The 19655-nt window shown below is 42.7% G+C and overlaps 1 protein-coding gene across 4 annotated transcripts in view; it reads left to right on the top strand.

Annotated features, from left to right (window-relative positions):
- TBC1D1 (TBC1 domain family member 1) overlaps nucleotides 1-5814 on the top strand; it is a 78107-nt gene extending 72293 nt beyond the window's left edge. For all 4 annotated transcript variants that reach the window (XM_053404055.1, XM_053404056.1, XM_053404057.1 and 1 more), the window contains 3 exons: nucleotides 702-871; nucleotides 2412-2582; nucleotides 4296-5814. In XM_053404055.1, coding sequence (XP_053260030.1) covers nucleotides 702-871; nucleotides 2412-2582; nucleotides 4296-4499 — 545 coding nt within the window. In that variant the 3' untranslated portion in view covers nucleotides 4500-5814. The remainder of the gene's footprint in view (nucleotides 1-701; nucleotides 872-2411; nucleotides 2583-4295) is intronic.
- The last annotated feature ends 13841 nt before the right edge of the window (nucleotides 5815-19655 follow it).

Raw genomic sequence — 19655 nt, 5'->3', positions numbered from 1 at the left:
TCTGTGGTAAGATCTTTGAGGAAGATTATAAAATGCTTCTGTTTTATACAGGAGCAAGGCAATTGGTATGGCTGCCACACTAACATAGCATAGGTCACCTTGAACTGATCTCTTATCTCCCCCACCCCCAGCTTGTTGCATAAACACTGCTCTTGGCTTAAATCGAAAATTAGTTTTGCTTGGCTATGCTTTCAGCATTATTTGCCCTAATTCTAGCATGTATTTTAATTTTAGTTTTTTCCTTCAGTGTGCTCTCTTAAATTTGGATGCCTTGCTGGAAATTAATTTTGTCCGACTTTATTTAAGTGAAAGCCATATAAGCATCAAACATTTATTATAGATGGCAAATGATTGTAAAGTTAGACTGGAACTAACAGCTGTCAGTAGAATGCACATATGATGTAAGTGGAAAGCAATGTAAGATATATGTCAGACAGAAAACTGTCCATTTCTTCTGTTGTTTCATTCAAATATGACTTTTGCTGCAGGATACATAGAACTGCTACATGCATTATTTTATCAGTATGTCACATATTGTTAGAAATCTTCAAATCGGAGAACAGGAATATAGCTGCCATTACCAGAACAATTATTGATACACAGTGGTACTTGAGCATTTGGTGGATTCCAAGCTGCTTAAAATTTTCATTATAATTTCTTCTTTGCCTTCTCCCCCCACCCACTCTTCCCCCCCCCCCCAGACATGCTGTTTCTCCAAGGATCAGAAGTTATATTTAAAGTGGCTTTAAGTTTGCTGGGAAGCCATAAGCCCTTAATTCTGCAACATGAAAACTTGGAAACTATAGTTGATTTCGTTAAATGTATTCTCCCAAATCTGGGTTTGGTACAGATGGAAAAAACCATAAACCAGGTATGAAGCTAGGTATTACCAGGAAAATGTAAATTTCAAAATTACTAGTAATTTATTGATGCCCCAGTCAAGAAATGTATTTGTACTCAACCCACCCACCCACAACTGAATTGGCTTATGCACTTGGAGAATGTAGGTGTTCCTTGCGGAGACCTAAAAAATATTTGTAGAGACTAGCCAGAATTGTTTGGGGGTAATATTATAGCTGGATTATATAGCTAGATTTCCTCCTGTGTTTTCATAGCGAGCATGGACAGTTTACTTGAACAATGGAAATGCTTTGGATGTTTGGCAATAGTAAAATATGTCCTGTGCACAAGAATCAAGGTTGAGTTTCCTCTCCACATAATATAATGCAGTATTTCCTGAAAGCAAGAAATTAAGCTAATGCTCTGCAAAATGGAAGCGAGGGAGAGAAAGTAATTAATGGCAAATAATATTTACTTGAGACTCCTATCCATTCTACCAATTCTCGTCATTTCCCTGACATTTCATCTTCTAAACGCCACAGTCTGTCCATCCCTCCCTTCACCTCCCACCAGGTCCTACTTTGCAGCCTGCCCAATTCCATCAAAACCGTTGATGCTTCACTTCTTCGCCACTCAGATTCCAAGGCCTTGGTATCCCTGCATGTCTGGCATTCCAGTTTTTGCCCCCTTTACCGTTCCTTCTAGAAATCTGTAGTAAGGCTTTCCCCAGTTCATTTCTTAATGACTCCTCCTTTCATTGTATTGCACCATCCTACAATCTTAAGTACGTTGCATTTGGTGAACTAGATGTTGTAGGTGCATAGTTCAGCCATCTAATCTATACAACTGATAGCAAAATAGATGCGCTCTATAATCTAGCCCCTTGGAAGAGCACTGTTATCTGTGGTTTTACTATGTTTTGCATACAGTTGGTTATCTCTCTGGTGTGAATTAATATTCTAAATGCTCTTTATTCAGACGAGCCCTCCTTGGCTTTCAAAAACCAATAGGATCTTAGCCACTGGATGCCTTGACTTCCTTTGTAATCCTGAAATGCACCTGATAACTTGTGGAGCTAACTTATTTGTTAGGCATTTGGGTGTTTTGTGTTTTCAATGTTCCCTTAATTTTTACAAGACTTTATCTCAGGAGGCTCATTACATTTTTGAACAAGTGTAATGAATGAATGAATGAATGAATGAATGAATAGCATGATCTATAATGCGATCCTCTTAGCTGTGAAACTAGCTGTGAAATAACCTGACATATCATGAGGGCATTCTCTCATGACAAAAATGCTTCTATATGATACTAAAGTGGTTGATAATACTTTTAGCTGGCCACCATGTTACTGGAGAGAGAGAAAAAAGAAAAAGGTTCAGAGACAGCAAAAATGAAACTCTGATAGACAATAAATTTTGCTTGGGAAGAATGTTTGGATTATCTGACGCCCCAATTTCTTATAGACAGTGAGCCAAACAGGATCTTATACAGCATATGCATACAGTGGGTTTTCTGGTTATGGTTTTCTTTTTAAATCAAGGCACTCTTCCATTTTACATATGTACTAGGTATTTGAGATGGATATTGCCAAACAGCTGCAAGCTTATGAAGTTGAATATCATGTGCTTCAAGATGAATTGATAGATTCTTCTCTCAATGACAATCAAAGGATGGATAAATTGGAAAAAGCCAACACCAATTTACGTAAACAAAACTTTGACCTCCTTGAGGAGCTGCAGGTACTGATTGCACATTATACAATATACATTAAATATAGCTGAGTGGCTAATAACTTGGCTCGTTTATTTACAGCTGGATGCATCAGTAATCAGTGAGTTTTTGTATTTGAAAAACATTTGCACATCTAGTTTCTGGAACCCCTCTTGGTGGAAAATCAGATGGCTATGGGATTTGATTATCATTAAAAAAATAAAAGTCCTGAAACGCCTAGTGGATTTGTCATCTCTCTCTCACTGGGATATCTTGTACAGGAGCATAGCTGCATCGTGCTTTTAAATACTAGGTATCTGTACCATGGGGATACAGGCAATTGGTAAGCAGAAAAAAAGATGAGATGAAGGAAGTATGAGCCACTTAGCCAACACAGCAACTGTTATGCACATATGACATCAACAGAAATTGCTTAAATAGTGCAACTGTTGCTCTCCAATGTCTACACAAATACACACTGTTTCCCATTTGGTTTTTGTTTTGTTTTGTTTTGAGCATGGGGTTTTTTCTCATTGGGATCAAAATTGGGAAGTAAAAAGATGGAAAGAATAGAAATCATCCAGGTTCATGCTTCCCAGGTCAAAGCTTTCTAAAGTTGAAGAGGCGAAAAGCCAATTTCACAGTCTTTGGCAGGCTTTTTTTGTGTGTGTTATTTGTTTGGTCTGAATCATGATTCATGTTTCCTTTCCTCAGCATCAGTGAGGCTCATGCTAGATAGATGTAGCTCTGGATTAATAATGCTATTCTTAATTAAAATGCCTTGGTTAATAAATTTACACATGAATTCATGGTGTAGATTTATTGGCTTTCAGTTTTTCTACTCAGTATTATGCTGTAGGCTTAAGTCATTCTGGAGCTTAAGTAAACAAGATTTGGAAGGAATGTGGAGAATATATCATACACAAAATTTAATTCATTATTAAGTAGCAAAGTGGTCTTTTTTCCCCAGTGGTGGCTGTGGAGAAGTTTAGTCATTACATTGTTGGCAGGAATCTTCCCTGCACCAAACATTGATGTCCACATTTGTCCCGTGTTCTTTTTTTATCTAGATGCAGTGCAATTCTACTCTATTCATAAACTCTAAAAAAAGCCATGAGGGAAACAAGCTTCATCTGCATTGTCCCAGTATAGGCTCAATTTCATTTTGTGTAGAAAGATGAAACTCCAAAACTGGCTGTAAGTTAAGTATGCCAGTAATTTGGATTGCTGTACTGTATTTATGGGACGCGGGTGGCACTGTGGGTTAAACCACAGAGCCTAGGACTTGCCGATCAGAAGTTCGGCGGCTCAAATCCCCGCAACGGGGTGAGCTCCCGTTGCTCAGTCCCTGCTCCTGCCAACCTAACAGTTCGAAAGCACGTCAAAGTGCAAGTAGATAAATAGATACCGCTCCAGCGGGAAGGTAAATGGCATTTCCGTGTACTGCTCTGGTTCGCCAGAAGCGGCTTAGTCATGCTGGCCACATGACCCGGAAGCTGGACGCCGGCTCCCTCAGCCAATAAAGCGAGATGAGCACCGCAACCCCAGAGTCGGTCACGACTGGACCTAATGGTCAGGGGTCCTTTTACCTTTACCTTTTACTGTATTTATTGTTCTGCACATGTGAATTTCAGCTGGTTTCACATAAGAGGAATAGAAAGGTGTGCTGAGGGAGCAGTCTGCGTGTTCTTACTTGTTTTCCTCACAAGCAATCTGTATATGTTTCTTGTTTGTCCCTTAAGATGGCAAATGGAAAGATCCAAAACCTAGAAGCCATGGTTGATGCTTTGCTCAACAATGAAAGCAAGCTGAGGCAGACAATTCTCACTCTAGAACTGGAGAGGAAAGCACTGCTGGAAACGGTAAAGGAGATGCACATACATTCAGCAAGCCCCAGTGGAAAGCCTCTTCTTACCAGGCAAGAACATATGGATTCTGCTAACTGACAGCTGCAGACATAATGGAGGAGGCAAGTTCAGATAAGAAGGAAAGAAACGTTTTCTGAAGTCACTATCTTTCAAAGGTGTCCTTTGTATTGTTCACGCCTTAACTTTGAGCAAAACAAAGACTTTGCACAAAAGAGATGCATGCTTTACTAACGGAGGAAAGTCTTGCTTGTTCATATCTACAATTCTTTTGAATTAAGCATATATGCAATGCAACAAGCAGAAGGACCTTTATGCTGCCTTGTTCTTTTGCTTTTGACTGACATTTCCACTCCACTGTAAAGGTTTGCTGTCCCAAACTCTGCAGCAAGTGCTTCTCTACCCAAGGGCTTCATGTTGCTTAAAAACTAAGCATTTTTAAAACTCTACTTTTAAACACTGTGTGCTGCAAAGGTGCTGGAGAATTACAGCGCTAGGAGTTCCTGGAGCGATTCCTTCTCCCTGTTTGAGGGGCTACATTATTCATCTGCAATTGGACTTAGTAAGTTTGTGACACTTACCCCTCTGCCTGAAGTTGGAGTCAATTCCATTTATTCACATTGTGTTTTTAAATCCCTTTTGCTGCCTTAAGACATCAGTTTAGTGAACCCAGTAAGTCAAATTTCACCATATGCATTTTGAGATTGTTATCTGTTGTTACAAATCTGATATCTTTTAATTACCGGGGAGGGGGGGAGTGTTTTTTATTTTTAACATCCAACATTATAGCATGGTTTAATGCTCTGATGAAGTTCAGGATACTACTTTTTTCTTCTCTGAGGTGTGTTTTGACAGGTCTGAAGCTTTCATGTCATTTTGACGGATCATGCCTTAAAGTGTTGTTTTATTTATTTTTGAATTATTGTATGTTGCAAGCCTTTGGTTGCCAAATGGAAATATTAATGACTGTCAGTTTTAATTTTAGAAGTTAATTGGACCCTCAACCCACTCTGATGAAATTTTGCTCTTCAAAACATTACCTTCTGAAACTGTGGTACTTCCAAGGGTAGGTTCTATGAAAGACACGCTTAAGAGTGCAATCCTACACATGTCCACTCAGAAATAAACCCCACTGGGTTCAATGGGATTTACTTCCAGGACAGCAGTGTTAAACAGAGCAGCTGGCTTATTTGAAGTAGGAGTACAGTCTCTCAATAAAAATATATCCTTTTTTCTTCATATAAACAAAAGCATTTTAAAGACCTTTAAAAGCACTTCAACTTACAACTTCAGGTAGTGTATCATTATTCATCAGTAAGCAGTTCAACATATATTACAGAAAGTTCAATTGATAACACAAATTCATTTCTTTTTAAATAAATTTGTTGACTTGAAATGTATGGGCATTTACTTTAACTAGTAATGATACAATTGATAAACAAATTATGCATTAAGAATTTTTTTTTCTTCCTGCCAGCAGTGGTTGACAATAATTATTATATTGCACAGTGAATTTCCTGTCTAGATATAAGGTGAAATCCAGAAACATTAAGATCAATTGACTTCAATAGGATGTGGATCTCACATCAAACTTAAACCTATTTAATAGTCATTCCCTCTGGCAAGAAACCCTTGGACAGCATTCTGTGAGGGGTGCTAGAGAGACTTTTCAACACCCTTACCAAGCTAAATTTACAGGATTCTTTAAGAAACCATGATGGTTTAACTGGCATATAATTATTCTATGTTGTTCTTTAGATAAGCCCAAAGTATTTTTTATGTTGTATGAAAAGAGTAACACATTCCTTCATTTCTCACACCTCTCAAATTCACTGCATAGTTTTGCATCCTTAAACAAAAACAAACTCTTATTGATTATGTTGTGAGTCAGCGCTTTTCCATTCACATTTTTACTTTTAAAATGATGGTTTCATTGTGGGTTCTTCAGAAATTTTATTATTTTTACTCTTAGGAGTGCCCAGCAATGATGTATTTCAATAACTGATATATAAGCTTTTAAACACTAAAACAAAAGAGCAATAAAAAGACTAACTAACCCAGCCAACTTCATATTGTGATGTTCAAAAATATAGAGTATTGGGTCTCCTGCAGTAGTCCTATGGGATTATTAAATACAAATATGAAGAACCAGTTGGCGGAGAAGGCTACAAGCCCATGGCACCTCTGCCTGAGACTGTCCAGAAAGCACATTGGTGAGCCTCCCTCCACAGAGATTGCCACCAACAAGATGACTTCTTCTCAACCAGTCAGTATGGCCTCCTCAGCTTGCTGTGGGACAATCACTGCTGTGAGCACTCAACAGCCTATTCTTCTGTGTGTGTCCATGTGCGAGTGTCCAGCCCTTATAAGGATTTTCAGTCCAGCCATTTTTACTTTCCAGATCTGATGGGAGTTCACTGGTTTGCACTGAAGCAATTGGGGACATCATAAGCAAGAGAAATATTGCTAATTAAGCTGCTAAATTGTACTTCAAATTCAAGGTGGGAACTGCCAAAGTTTTGCATGAGGATGGCTGTATGTTAATTTGCCTAGCATTCTTTCAATACATCCGAGAGAGAGAATCTGAACCCAGGTCTTCTGAAACCATTTTTTCCCCACACAGCAATGACCATTTTGCAATTATTTTTGCCACAGAGACTACCAGGACTAAATGACGTTTCTGTGCGCTCTGACTTCCGTCACGGTGTCCTGTTGTGCCAGAAGCAGTTTAGTCATGCTGGCCACATGACCTGGAAAGCTGTCTGTGGACAAACACTGGCTCCCTCAGCCTGAAGCGAGATGACTGCTGCACCCCATAGTTGCCTTTGACTGGACTTTGACTGTCCAGGGGTCCTTTGCCTTTTTTACCGTACTAGGACTGGTGTTTTCCACAGCAAAAGTCCAAAGTTTGAATGACAAACACACTTTTTTTTTTTTAAATGGGCATGACTGCATTGGAGAGCCATGGGCCAGCAGATGTGTGTATGCGGAAATTTAACAATATGTGCCTCATTCATACTTCAGGGCTTAGGGAGATTTAAATGTACCTGCAGCAAACACGGTTGCTCTATAAAGTGTGTCAGTGACCGCTTTGGAAAGCAATAGCTTTCACTTTCAGCACCCAGGTCAGTATTCTCCCTTCAGAAATATCTCCAAATCTGCTAAATTCCCATCTGATCTCATAATACAGCAGCTGTATTACGATTTCCCCTTGCTTGTACAGAATTGTATAGACTATGTTAATAAATTCTTCTGTATATTTAAAATCCCTTCCTTTGACACCCTGAAATTTAAGGATGCAAATCATACGAGTTTTCGTTGTTTAAAACAATCTGGCCAAATTCAGGGATTTCAACCAAAGAATGAATAGGAATATTGCTGTGTGAATGAAAGGCTTCTAACTTGGTGATTCAGCACGTGCTGGGCGTGCTGGGCATCTTATCAGCATGACAGGAAATTGATGGCCGCCTTCTCTCCAGATGAGGAACAAGCAACCCCAGAGAGCTGGAAACCAGCCAACCCGTGTGGTTTTATGAAGACAATAGGATTGGGGGTGGGGGGATGCATATAAGTGCACCATGGAGTGGAATTTAATGAAGCATATGCTTGCTTTATATATCAGTAGGTGACAAAATATTGGAGGCATAGGAATGGGTGGACAGGGTCAGGAACATCAACTACAGCTCCTGACGAGGACTGCTGAGTTGACAGAAGATGGCTCCCTTTAAAGAAAGTTGCGAGAGTGAGAATAGGTAGGAGAGATTATGGGGAGAGTGTTTTGGGTAGAACTTCCCAGGAGAAGTAGTGAAAAGGTTTGGGTGCAGGTGTGAAGAATGGGCTTCAGGTGGGGGCTTAGCTGAGCAACAGTATGGCAATGGGACGTTAGACTTTCAGTTGTAAATTGCCCCCAGCATTCAAATTAATAAGTGGATACTACTAGCAGGACTGCTTTTACAATCTGCAGCTCTAAGGCAAGTCACTCTTGAGTGGAAACCTTAAACCTAGAAGGGATGGGGCATGCAAAAAGATAATTCTCTCGTGCTGGCTCTGGCTGTGCAAAGTGAGAGGGGCAGTGCAGCTGGTGTGGGGAGCCCTTCACCATTCTTGGAATTCCAACAAATGCCTGGCTGTGCTACCCTCATCTTTGGACACCAAGGTGTCTGCCCTTCTTCAAGCAGTTTTCACCATAAATAGATAGAATATGGAAAGCAAGTGAAAGTTGACAGTAAATCAAATTGTGACCCAGTGTGGTGTAGTGGTTAAGAGCCTTTTGGCCATGCTTGCTGGAGAGAACAACGGTTGTAGTCCAACAACACCTGACGACCCAAGATTGGGCAAGAGTGAACCTGTGAGATGGCCAGTGTGGTGTAGTGGTTAAGAGCAGTGGACTTGTAATCTGGTGAACCGGGTTCAATTCCCCGCTCCTCCACATGCAGCTGCTGGGTGACCTTGGGCTAGTCACACTTCTCTGAAGTCTCTCAGCCTCACTCACTTCACAGAGTGTTTGTTGTGGGGGAGGAAGGGAAAGGAGATTGTTAGCCGCTTTGAGACTTCTTAAAGGTAAAGGGACCCCTGACCGTTAGGTCCAGTCATGACCAACTCTGGGGTTGCGGCGCTCATCTCGCTTTATTGGCCGAGGGAGCTTCCGGGTCATGTGGCCAGCATGACTAAGCCGCTTCTGGCAAACCAGAGCAGCGCACGGAAATGCCGTTTACCTTCCCGCCAGAGCGGTACCTATTTATCTACTTGCACTTTGACGTGCTTTTGAACTGCTAGGTTGGCAGGAGCTGGGACCGAGCAACAGGAGCTCACCCCGTTGCAGGGATTCGAAATGCTGACCTTCTGATCTGCAAGTCCTAGGCTCTGTGGTGTAACCCACAGCGCCACCCGCATCCCCTTGAGACTCCTTAGGGTAGTGATAAAGCGGGATATCAAATCCAAACTCTTCTTCATCTTTTTCTTCTTCTTCAGACACTGACTCGCAAGAAACATTTGATGCTCATGGTATCTTTTGCTTCATATTGCTTAACGTAGGGAGAAACAGCCAATGCACATGGCTGCCAGGAAGCCTGCCTTTTAACTAAACAATCTGAAGTACCAGGAATCCAGTCCCTCAAAGCAGGCTTTTTCAATCTAACCCCAAAGTTAGCCAAGAAATATTTCATAACTGTGATGACTGTACAAGTTCCTGCTTATGCCACTGGGATTTTAAATGGTTTATTGTGCTGATAAACTGGGACAACTGGTTATTATGCTGAAGACAAGAATGAATTTGGACTGTAATTACACTGTGCTGGGATTTTAGCAAAAAAAAAAAAAAGCTTCAAGTTTTTGAAAAGCTGGAATTTGAATTTCCTTGTGTTTCTAAAGGAAAAAGTTCACATGAATGGCGACAGGCCTCATCATGTATCTGGAAATCACAAATGATCCATTAGAGCCAATTTGTACATGGAATACACCTTCTAGGACTATTCAGGGTGGGGAATCGCATGGTTGAATGTTCTTAACATAAAACAAGCTCTGCATAGAAAACCAGCACATTAGGAAAAGAGTTAGGCTACATTTCCGGAGACAGGGTGAAGCATTTAATCATGTAGTTATCTGTCAGTATTCAAAATTGATGGGGGCTATACCACATTATCGTGAGCATGTAAATCGGCTTGTGCTCAGAGCTGTTCTGCTTGTGTAATTGTGCAGTGTGGGTGAGGAGAGAGAGAGAGAGAGAGAGTCTATTAAAACAACATACAGTGTGCACGCCACTTACACATGGGTTCAGTTCTAGGGGTCTGCGTGCAAAGGCAAAATCGTGCAAAGTCGGGAACGCCGCCCCCACAGCACTATCAGAGCCTTCCCTCCCCCTTCCCCAAGCCTGGTAAGCAAGGAAAACTGACTGGGCATGTAGATGGGGGGGGGGATAAATAAGTGGAAAGTGGTGGGTTTCCCTGGCTCTCTACTTATTTATCCCCACCCAACCCATACAAGGTTGCAATCGCAAACCTTCATTATCTATGACAGACAAAATGTGAATGCTTTTGAAGGTTTGGCAGCAACACTTATCAAACCAATTCAGCCCATGTTAAAATGCAAGGGGGGGGTGTTGTAGCTCAGCGTGAGAGCAACTGCTTTGCATGCAGAAGGTTCGATCTCCAGCTAGGGCTGAGAGAGAACCCCAGCTGATGCCATGAAGAGCCACTGGCCAACAGCGTAGACAAATAACTGAGCTTGATGGTCTGACTCAGTATAAGGTGACTTCTTGTGTGGAAGCTATTTTCAGGTGTAGGTGGCAATATGCAAATTCCAGACCAGATACAAATACTGTTGTATCTGTTAATAATGTAATGTAACCATGCTGTTAATGATTTGAACTGCAGCAAGCTGTCTCTCTTGCTTTTCATTGCTATTGCTTACAGTTTCTTAGGCCAAGTAGTCACAGAGTGCTTCTAGCCGGGTCATTTCGATAAGGCAGTGCAGCCTCTTTACCGCAACACTGACTCACATCCCTCCCCCCTCCCCCAACTTCCCACCACTTCAAAGTTTTTGAAATCCCGTTAGGTAAACTTGCAGCCAGAAAATCCTCCCGTAGTTTCCAGACACAGCATGACTTGTCCTGTTTCCCCAGATTTATTTACATAAGCTATTGTAAGATGAATGAATGTCTCCTGTTACTCCCACCTGGAGACTATTTCTCATGCATTTCCAGCACAGAACCTTCTGTTTTAGCATATTATCCCTGGAGGGATTTTATCTCTGAAACACAGGAAGCTTTCTAATTGCGATGGTTGCCTAGGCCTCTTCACAGGTGCATTGTTTTCCATCCCTCTGAAGGGATAACTACTCTCTCTGGCTAAAAACGGGATTCCAACGATATCAACCGACTTTGGCAATCTCGTGTATTCTATTCTAGATGCCAGAACATGCCGACTGCTAGTATCTTCAGGCTAATTGCACTCGTTTCCATAGGTTAACTATTTTTGCTGAGTACCATGTATATGTGTGTGCATTTATATATGCCATATGAGTGGGTGTGTATTTTTATATTCCGGGAATTTTCTGGTACAGGATGATGCAGGCAGTATATATATTTATAACAGTCAACATAGCTTGTTGCGTCTCACTGAAGGGCTTTTAATATCTTTACCAGAGTCTCACCCGTTGGTGAAAGAGCCTTATACAGTGGTACCTCGGGTTACATACGCTTCAGGTTACATACACTTCAGGTTACAGACTCCACTAAGCTAGAAATAGTGCTTCAGGTTAAGAACTTTGCTTCAGGATGAAAACAGAAATCATGCTCCGGCGGCGTGGCAGCAGTAGGAGGCCCCATTAGCTAAAGTGGTGCTTCAGGTTAAGAACAGTTTCAGGTTAAGTACGGACCTCCGGAACAAATTAAGTACTTAACCCGAGGTACCACTGTACATTGTCAAACTATTGGTATAGCAAGGCAAGTGTAACCTGCTCTGACTGCAGGGCTTTGGTCAGAAACTACCCAATAATTTTTAAATCGGCGCAAGACCACCAAGAGCACGATAAATTTCTGCTCTGAAACTACAATTGGTTCAGAACTCAGCAGCTGAATTACTGATGGGGGCTGGTTGCCAGACACACGTTTCTCTCATTTCAAAGTAACAATTCCAGTCACTGGTTTTCACCTTTGTCCTATGGCAGGAAAGGGCAACCTATGGCCTTCCAAATGTTGCTGGATTACAGATCCTATTATGCCTTTTGGCCATGCTTGCTGGAGAGAACAACGGTTGTAGTCCAACAACACCTGACGACCCAAGATTGGGCAAGAGTGAACCTGTGAGATGGCCAGTGTGGTGTAGTGGTTAAGAGCAGTGGACTTGTAATCTGGTGAACCGGGTTCAATTCCCCGCTCCTCCACATGCAGCTGCTGGGTGACCTTGGGCTAGTCACACTTCTCTGAAGTCTCTCAGCCCCACTCATCTCACAGAGTGTTTGTTGTGGGGAAGGAAGGGAAAGGAGATTGTTAGCCGCTTTGAGACTCCTTAGGGTAGTGATAAAGCGGGATATCAAATCCAAACTCCTCCTCTTCTTCTTCTTCTTCTTCTTCTTCTTCTTCTTCTTCTTCGAGGATGTCCTCTGCCACTATTGTGGACCTCCTGATTCTCTTACCTTCATATCTACTAGCAGCAACCAAGGATGTGGTGGGTAGGGGAGGAGAAGGGTAGCAGAGCCAGTTTGAAGGGATGCTTGACAAAGTGTCTTCTGGCAAGTTCTCCTCCTTTGGGCATTCTGGGAAATAAAAATGGGTGCTTGCTGCTTGCAATTACCAGGCACAAGGTACCAGGACTGGCATTAGCACTGCTGGGCCCTGCCAGGGTGCAGGGGCCACAGCAGCTGCCCAAGGGTACCAGATGCTGAGGCCTAGGCCAGAGCATAATGATTTATGGACAAGAAATGAACAAAATTGGGTGTCACAGAGGAGCGTGCAAAGCAGCCCAGATTTTCGATGTTTTATCTGCTGTGAGAGCAAGCTCGCACAGGTCCAGTTTTGCCATACAGGTGTTTTGACAATGGACACTTGTGGTGAACTGATCGCGACTGATTCATGCAACCAGTTTGTCATGCAAACAAGCTTTTGCTGAAGTGGAGTGTACCAGAACTGAAAACAGCAGATCTGAAAGAGTTTTGTGGGTCAAAGGCACGAGCAGAGAGGCGTTCACTTCGCACTGAAGCTAAGAAAACACATTTCCCCCTTCTCCCCCTCTACCCCTGCCCCAAAGTTCAGAGCTCAACCAAAGTGAAAAGAAATTCGCTGTCAGCCTTTGCTTTAAAAAGAAGTAGGAAGTTTGCAAATTGCATACGGCGGGGAAGGAGGAAATGAGAGTTTAAGAAACAGCTTACTACAAATGCAACTGGAGCTGCTTGCACATTTAGCTGGTGGGTCGTCTTTGCAATGTCCAAAAAGGAATGTGCAAGAGAGAAAAAGCACGGACCATGCATGCCAAGTTCACCAGAGGTGCCATTTTAGCTCTCATTAATTGGGTCCCCCTTGCAAACTAAGAGGCATAGCTGCTTTTTAATGTGTGTCAGGTAATTGTGGTGAACTTTGCAATGGAATGCAGATCTATTTGGCCTTGTTATTTCTGTGTTATTCTTTCTCCCGTTCAGTTTTAAGCTGTTAAATTAGGTTACTTTATTGTTCTGTTACAATGTTAGACTTTTTTTTTTAATGATGTACTTATTGACAATACGATTTGTAATTATTATGGAGTGTATGTGGTTTTATAATCGTTAATGTTTACTGCTGTTCATTTAATCTGTGGTGAGCCATTTTGGGCACAATCTTTTGGGAAAGTGCCATAGAAATTAGAAGAGGAATGCCAGGAACAAGATTCTCAGCAAGATTTGAAGCCCTGCTCTGGGACATATTGAAGTATGTTTTTAATTATTATTTTTAAGCAGTGTATTTTAAGAGTATTTGTTGCAGGTTTTTTATTACTCTCCCTCGTAATTATATTTGCTTATTTAAATAACCGTTAGCAGCTCTGCAATGTTTCTACTCGCAGAGCAACTGAAAATAAGTATTTAAAACCAGTAAAATATTGTATAACAACAAATAAAAACACATTAAAACAGCAAAGGTGGTGTAAAAGTATCTGCTGCAAGAATTTTTATTTACAAAATATTTACTAGGGATCCATAAATCATCCTGAGGTTCGACTGGGAAAGGATTAGGTTTTCGTAAGTACCTGGTTTGGGAACTTGCAAAAGACAATAACCACTCAATGAGCTGCTTTGGGCATAAAACTAAGCCAAACAATGACTTCTTAGCATGACTATTCCCAAAGAAGATATCACAGCAGCTGAACTCCCCGTAAGCCGAACTATGTTTGGCTTGGCATGTCCTCCGAACCCAAGCTCATGGTTAGTCTCTGCCAGATAAACCATGTGCTATAAACACCCAAGAACAAATCTTAGCCACAGCTCATGGTTTGTTTGGAGTGTGAAAAACCATGAGGTTCAGGTTGGGTGACACACTACACTAAACCATATCTTGGCTTATGGCAGTTCAGCAACAGCAGTCTGGAGGAGGGGGCAAGGCAGCTGTGATGTCTCATGTTTATGAATTAAGTCATAGGTTGCCTTAGTGTTGCATGTGAATCAGCGGAGTGGGTAGAACAAGTGAGTTGGCCAGAAATATAGTTTCTCCCAAGGAGAACAGCTTGGTGGGTTTCTGGATGAAACATCGGCTCTGGATCCATTCCAGTCTGGCTTCCGCGCTGGTCATGGGACCGAGACAGCTCTGGTTGCCCTAACAGATGATCTTCGTAGACAGCTGGATCGAGGCGGGTCGGGGCTGCTGATTCTTCTAGATCTGTCAGCAGCTTTTGACATGGTCGATCATGAACTTCTGGACCACCGCCTTGCCGACGTGGGGATCCAGGGCACAGTCCTTCAATGGCTGCGCTCGTTTCTCTCTGGTCGGGGACAGAGGGTGGCGCTTGGGGGGGGGAATTGTCATCGCGCCACTCCTTGGTGTGTGGAGTACCTCAGGGTGCGATACTCTCCCCAATGCTTTTCAACATCTTTATGCGCCCCCTCGCCCAGCTTGTCCGGAGTTTTGGGCTGGGTTGCCATCAGTATGCCGATGACACCCAACTCTATCTGTTGATGGATGGCCATCCTGACTCGGCCCCAGACACACTGATCAGATGTCTGGAAGCTGTGGCTGGATGGTTACGTGGGAGCCGGTTGAAGCTAAATCCTTCGAAGACAGAGGTCCTGTGGCTGGGACGGGACGATATGGGATTGGGGGGGCAACTCCCATCTCTTGCGGGGGTGCAGTTAGTGCCAGCACCGTCCGTTAAGAGTTTGGGTGTAATCTTCGACACCTCCCTTTCCATGGAGGCGCAGATTGCAGCTATAACAAAGGCGGCATTTTTCCATCTCCGCCAAGCTAAGCAGTTGGCTCCTTACCTCTCTCGCCCTGACCTAGCCACTGTGATCCACGCGACGGTCACCTCCAGACTGGATTATTGTAACTCGCTCTACGTGGGGCTGCCCTTAAGACTGACCCAGAAACTCCAGCGGGTGCAGAATGCTGCAGCGAGACTCCTTACGGGGTCTTCGCTGCGAGATCACATTCATCCGGTGCTATATCAACTGCACTGGCTCCCGGTGGAGTACAGGATCAGGTTTAAGGTGCTGGTTTTAACCTTTAAAGCCCTATACGGCCTAGGACCCTCGTACCTACGGGACCGCCTCTCCTGGTATGCCCCACAGAGAAACTTACGGTCTTCAAATAAAAACATCTTGAAGGTCCCAGGCCACAGAGAAGTTAGGCTGGCCTCAACTAGAGCCAGGGCTTTTTCGGCTGTGGCTCCGACCTGGTGGAACACTCTGTCACAAGAGACTAGGGCCCTGCGGGACTTGACATCTTTCCACAGGGCCTGCAAGATAGAGCTGTTCCGCCAGGCCTTTGGCCAGGGCACAGCCTGACTGCCTCCCTCGGCAATCTTTGCGGAGCTCTGGCCCAATGGTGGCCAGTGGCTTGAATTTAATTAATTTATAATGAATGATTTTAGAGTGTTGTTTGTGTTGTACTTTTGTATTGTTTTATTGTTGTTAGCCGCCCTGAGCCCAGCTTCGGCTGGGGAGGGTGGGATATAAATAAAATTTATTATTATTATTATTATTATTATTAAAAGTCTGGTGCACAGGACAGGGGGTCCTGTCCTGCTCTCTGCCAGCTTGCCCCGATGTTCTGCCAGCCAAATGCACGAGAGCATATTCAGAATTACCAGGAAAACTTGGTCAAAGCCTCATGAGAACCTGGTGAGCCGCTCAATAAATTCCAAGAAATCACCAGCTTTGAGTGTAAGCAAAGATTGCCACTTGATGGATATTGAAAGAAAACTCATTTCCCAATGGGTGCGTATTCTGTAGTATTATCAAACTGGTGAGCTTAATAATCCCTGGCTGTGACTGCATATGAAACCCTGGTGGATGATGAATGGGACTATAATTCATCCGACAGGGTGCCAATATTGTAATGAATGCACGGGATGACTGTAGGAACTGACCCCCCCCCCATGGTCCAAAGTAATTGGCTTTTCAACCAATGGATACAAGACTTGCGTAAGGCCAAGACCTACAATCTTTTTTTCTTCATTAATTACATCTCTTCACAATTATAGACCATGAAAGCCATTCAGCTGATGCAAGCATGTGTTTCACTGTGTCTTGCTGTATTAAAGATGAAGATGTAGATTGTTCTTAATTGAAATGGAGAGCATCTCAATAATCCCTGACCAAAGCCTCCTCAAAACATGTTTGAGAGGATTTGTGTACCTGTTTTGTAGGACCTAGCACCTCAAGCTATCTGATTTTAAAAGGCTCATTGTTTCAGATGGCGACAACTCCCTTGGGCAGCCTGCCCAGTGGAGCCAAATTTGGAGTGAATTTTGAAATGTTGCATGTTACGATCCAGTGTCAACTGACATTTAGCAAGATATTTAGATTATAATTAGAAGGCTTGTGAAAGCTGGTTTACAAGGAAGATGATCCCATAGGTTGATAGCTAGCCCAACAATTCCACAGGAACCTCTATAGATTTGTCTCTTCTGTTTGTAACCTCACCTGCCCTACCTCCACAAAGAGCTCAGAAGTGTGTTTTTACCCTCAGAGATGCAATGTTTAGCAAATAATAGGTTGGAAACTTTGTGGTTGATTAAGAAGGTGCCTTCAGTTAATCATACAGGGTTTTGGGTGGGGTTTTTTTTAATGTGAACTATTTCTGAACAAGTTTATCACAAAAACAGCTGGGGATAAATGTCAGCTTAGAAGAGACATTACATTGTTTTGTCACAGGTGAGATAGTGTCCCTCCTTACTGGAACCTGTATAACAAGGGAACAACTTTAGTATAGTAGTACAGGACTTGCTTTGCACACAAAAGGTCCTTGCACACATGTGCACGCACACACCCAAATACACACAGCCTTTAGCCCCACTTCAGGATATTTTAATATAAGCTATAAGCTACTGAGATCACTGTAGGTGGTGACAGCAGCCATGAAATTAAAAGACGCCTGCTTCTTGGGAGAAAAGCAATGACAAACCTAGACAGCATCTTAAAAAGCAGAGACATCACCTTGCCAACAAAGGTCCGTATAGTTAAAGCTATGGTTTTCCCAGTAGTGATGTATGGAAGTGAGAGCTGGACCATAACGAAGGCTGATCGCCAAAGAATGGATGCTTTTGAATTATGGTGCTGGAGGAGACTCTTGAGAGTCCCATAGACTGCAAGAAGATCAAACCTCTCCATTCTGAAGGAAATCAGCCCTGAGTGCTCACTGGAAGGACAGATCGTGAAGCTGAGGCTCCAATACTTTGGCCACCTCATGAGAAGAGAAGACTCCCTGGAAAAGACCCTGATGTTGGGAAAGATGGAGGGCACAAGGAGAAGGGGACGACAGAGGACAAGATGGCTGGACAGTGTTCTCGAAGCTACCAGCATGAGTTTGACCAAACTGCGGGAGGCAGTGGAAGACAGGAGTGCCTGGCATGCTCTGGTCCATGGGGTCACGAAGAGTCGGACACGACTAAACGACTAAACAACAACAAATAAGCTACTGAAACAGGCAAATTCCCATTCTCTCCCCTTATATTTTTCTTTCACCACCGAGCTGAGACCCTCAATGTTATGTACATCCTGGAAGCTCAAAGGCTCATATTAGACCTGCTTGTTGGTTTGTTTTGAAATTTTATTTTCATTTTATAAGTGAATAGACATATGCATACCAAGGGGTTTCCCCATGCCTGTAGAAACGACTAATTTTGGATGGACTCATTTTACTTACAAAATGATTGGCACTTCACCACTCATATTTGACATTGGAGGGAACGACCATATGTGAGTCCTTCGCTAAAACAGCCCCTGTGGCTAGATAACATGTGTTGACTTTCCAGCGAAATGGATAGCTTTAACTTCTAAGCCCAATCAGAAAAGTCTCACAGGAGCAACTACTGAAAAACCCACTCCAAACTGCATAATATATTTTTTCCTTCATTGTACCATGTCCAAGCGGGTGGCACTGTGGTCTAAACCACTGAGCCTCTTGGGCTTGCCGATCAGAAGGTCAGCGATTTGAATCCCCGTGATGGGGTGAGCTCCTGTTGCTCAGTCCCAGCTCCTGCCAACCTAGTAGTTCAAAAGCACACCAAAAAGTGCAAGTAGATAAATAGGTACCGCTGTGGCGGGAAGGTAAATAGCATTTCTGGTTTCGGTGTTCAGTTGCGCCAGAAGCGGCTTAGTCATGCTGACCACATGTCCTGGAAAAACGGTCTGCGGACAAACGCTGACTCCCTCGGCCTGTAAAGCGAGATGAGCGCCGCAACCCCAGAGTCATCTGCTACTGGACTTAACTGTCAGGGGTCCTTTACCTTTACCTTTTTACCACATCCAAGACTGTTTAATGATCTAGCAAATTTCTGAGTAATCTCTCCCCAAAACCGATAATTTTCCATTCCTTGCTTATATGTACAACTTAAACTTGTTCCCCGTTGGGAGGGTTGACATTAATTTCAATGCAAAACAGGATCTAAAATGTAACTTTTCCAACTCAGATAAGAGGAAACGAGTTTTCATTTATTGGTTCTTAGATTAAAGCATGTAGTTTTTCAGGCTGATGAGGCAAAGACTTTTTTTGTGTGAAAGGGGTGTGAAATATGCTGCTGTTTCACTGTGTTCCATGTTTGTAAGGCTGAATGTGTAGACACCTGAGGCTGTGTCATGCAATAGTGCCTGAAATTGTACTTACCGGAATATCTAAATCACACTAATGCAAACACAAATAGTACGCATTATGATCCTGGTTCTAGAATATAAAAATCAGCAGGAGAAAAGTGGAAGAACCAGAGAACCCAAATCTAATAATCATTTGCATTAAAATTGCAAAAGTGGGGGTTTTTTTCCCTATGCACCCAAATGCTAGACCAAGAATCCTGTAATCTGTAACGCATATGCAGTTTTGGAAAATATAAGCAAGGAAGGAGTACATGTCCCTTTCTCTGGTGGGAATGCAACCTGGTTAAAGAATACCGGGAAAAGAACATTTAAGGCAGGGGTCAGCCAACTTTTTCAAAAGGCCACTGATGAAAACCACCAGCCACAAAATGTTTTAAAAGAAAGTAGAATCAATAGGGATTTTTAAAGGAATAGGATGGAATTTTTTCAGCAGGGCAACCAATACCGACTATATAAATTAGTAAC

This window comes from Podarcis raffonei, chromosome 9 (genome assembly GCF_027172205.1).
Source record: "Podarcis raffonei isolate rPodRaf1 chromosome 9, rPodRaf1.pri, whole genome shotgun sequence".
NCBI classification, from domain to species: Eukaryota; Metazoa; Chordata; class Lepidosauria; order Squamata; family Lacertidae; genus Podarcis; species Podarcis raffonei.
The sequence above is the reverse complement of the archived record's forward strand: the minus strand, read 5'-3'. Positions and strand labels throughout refer to the sequence as shown.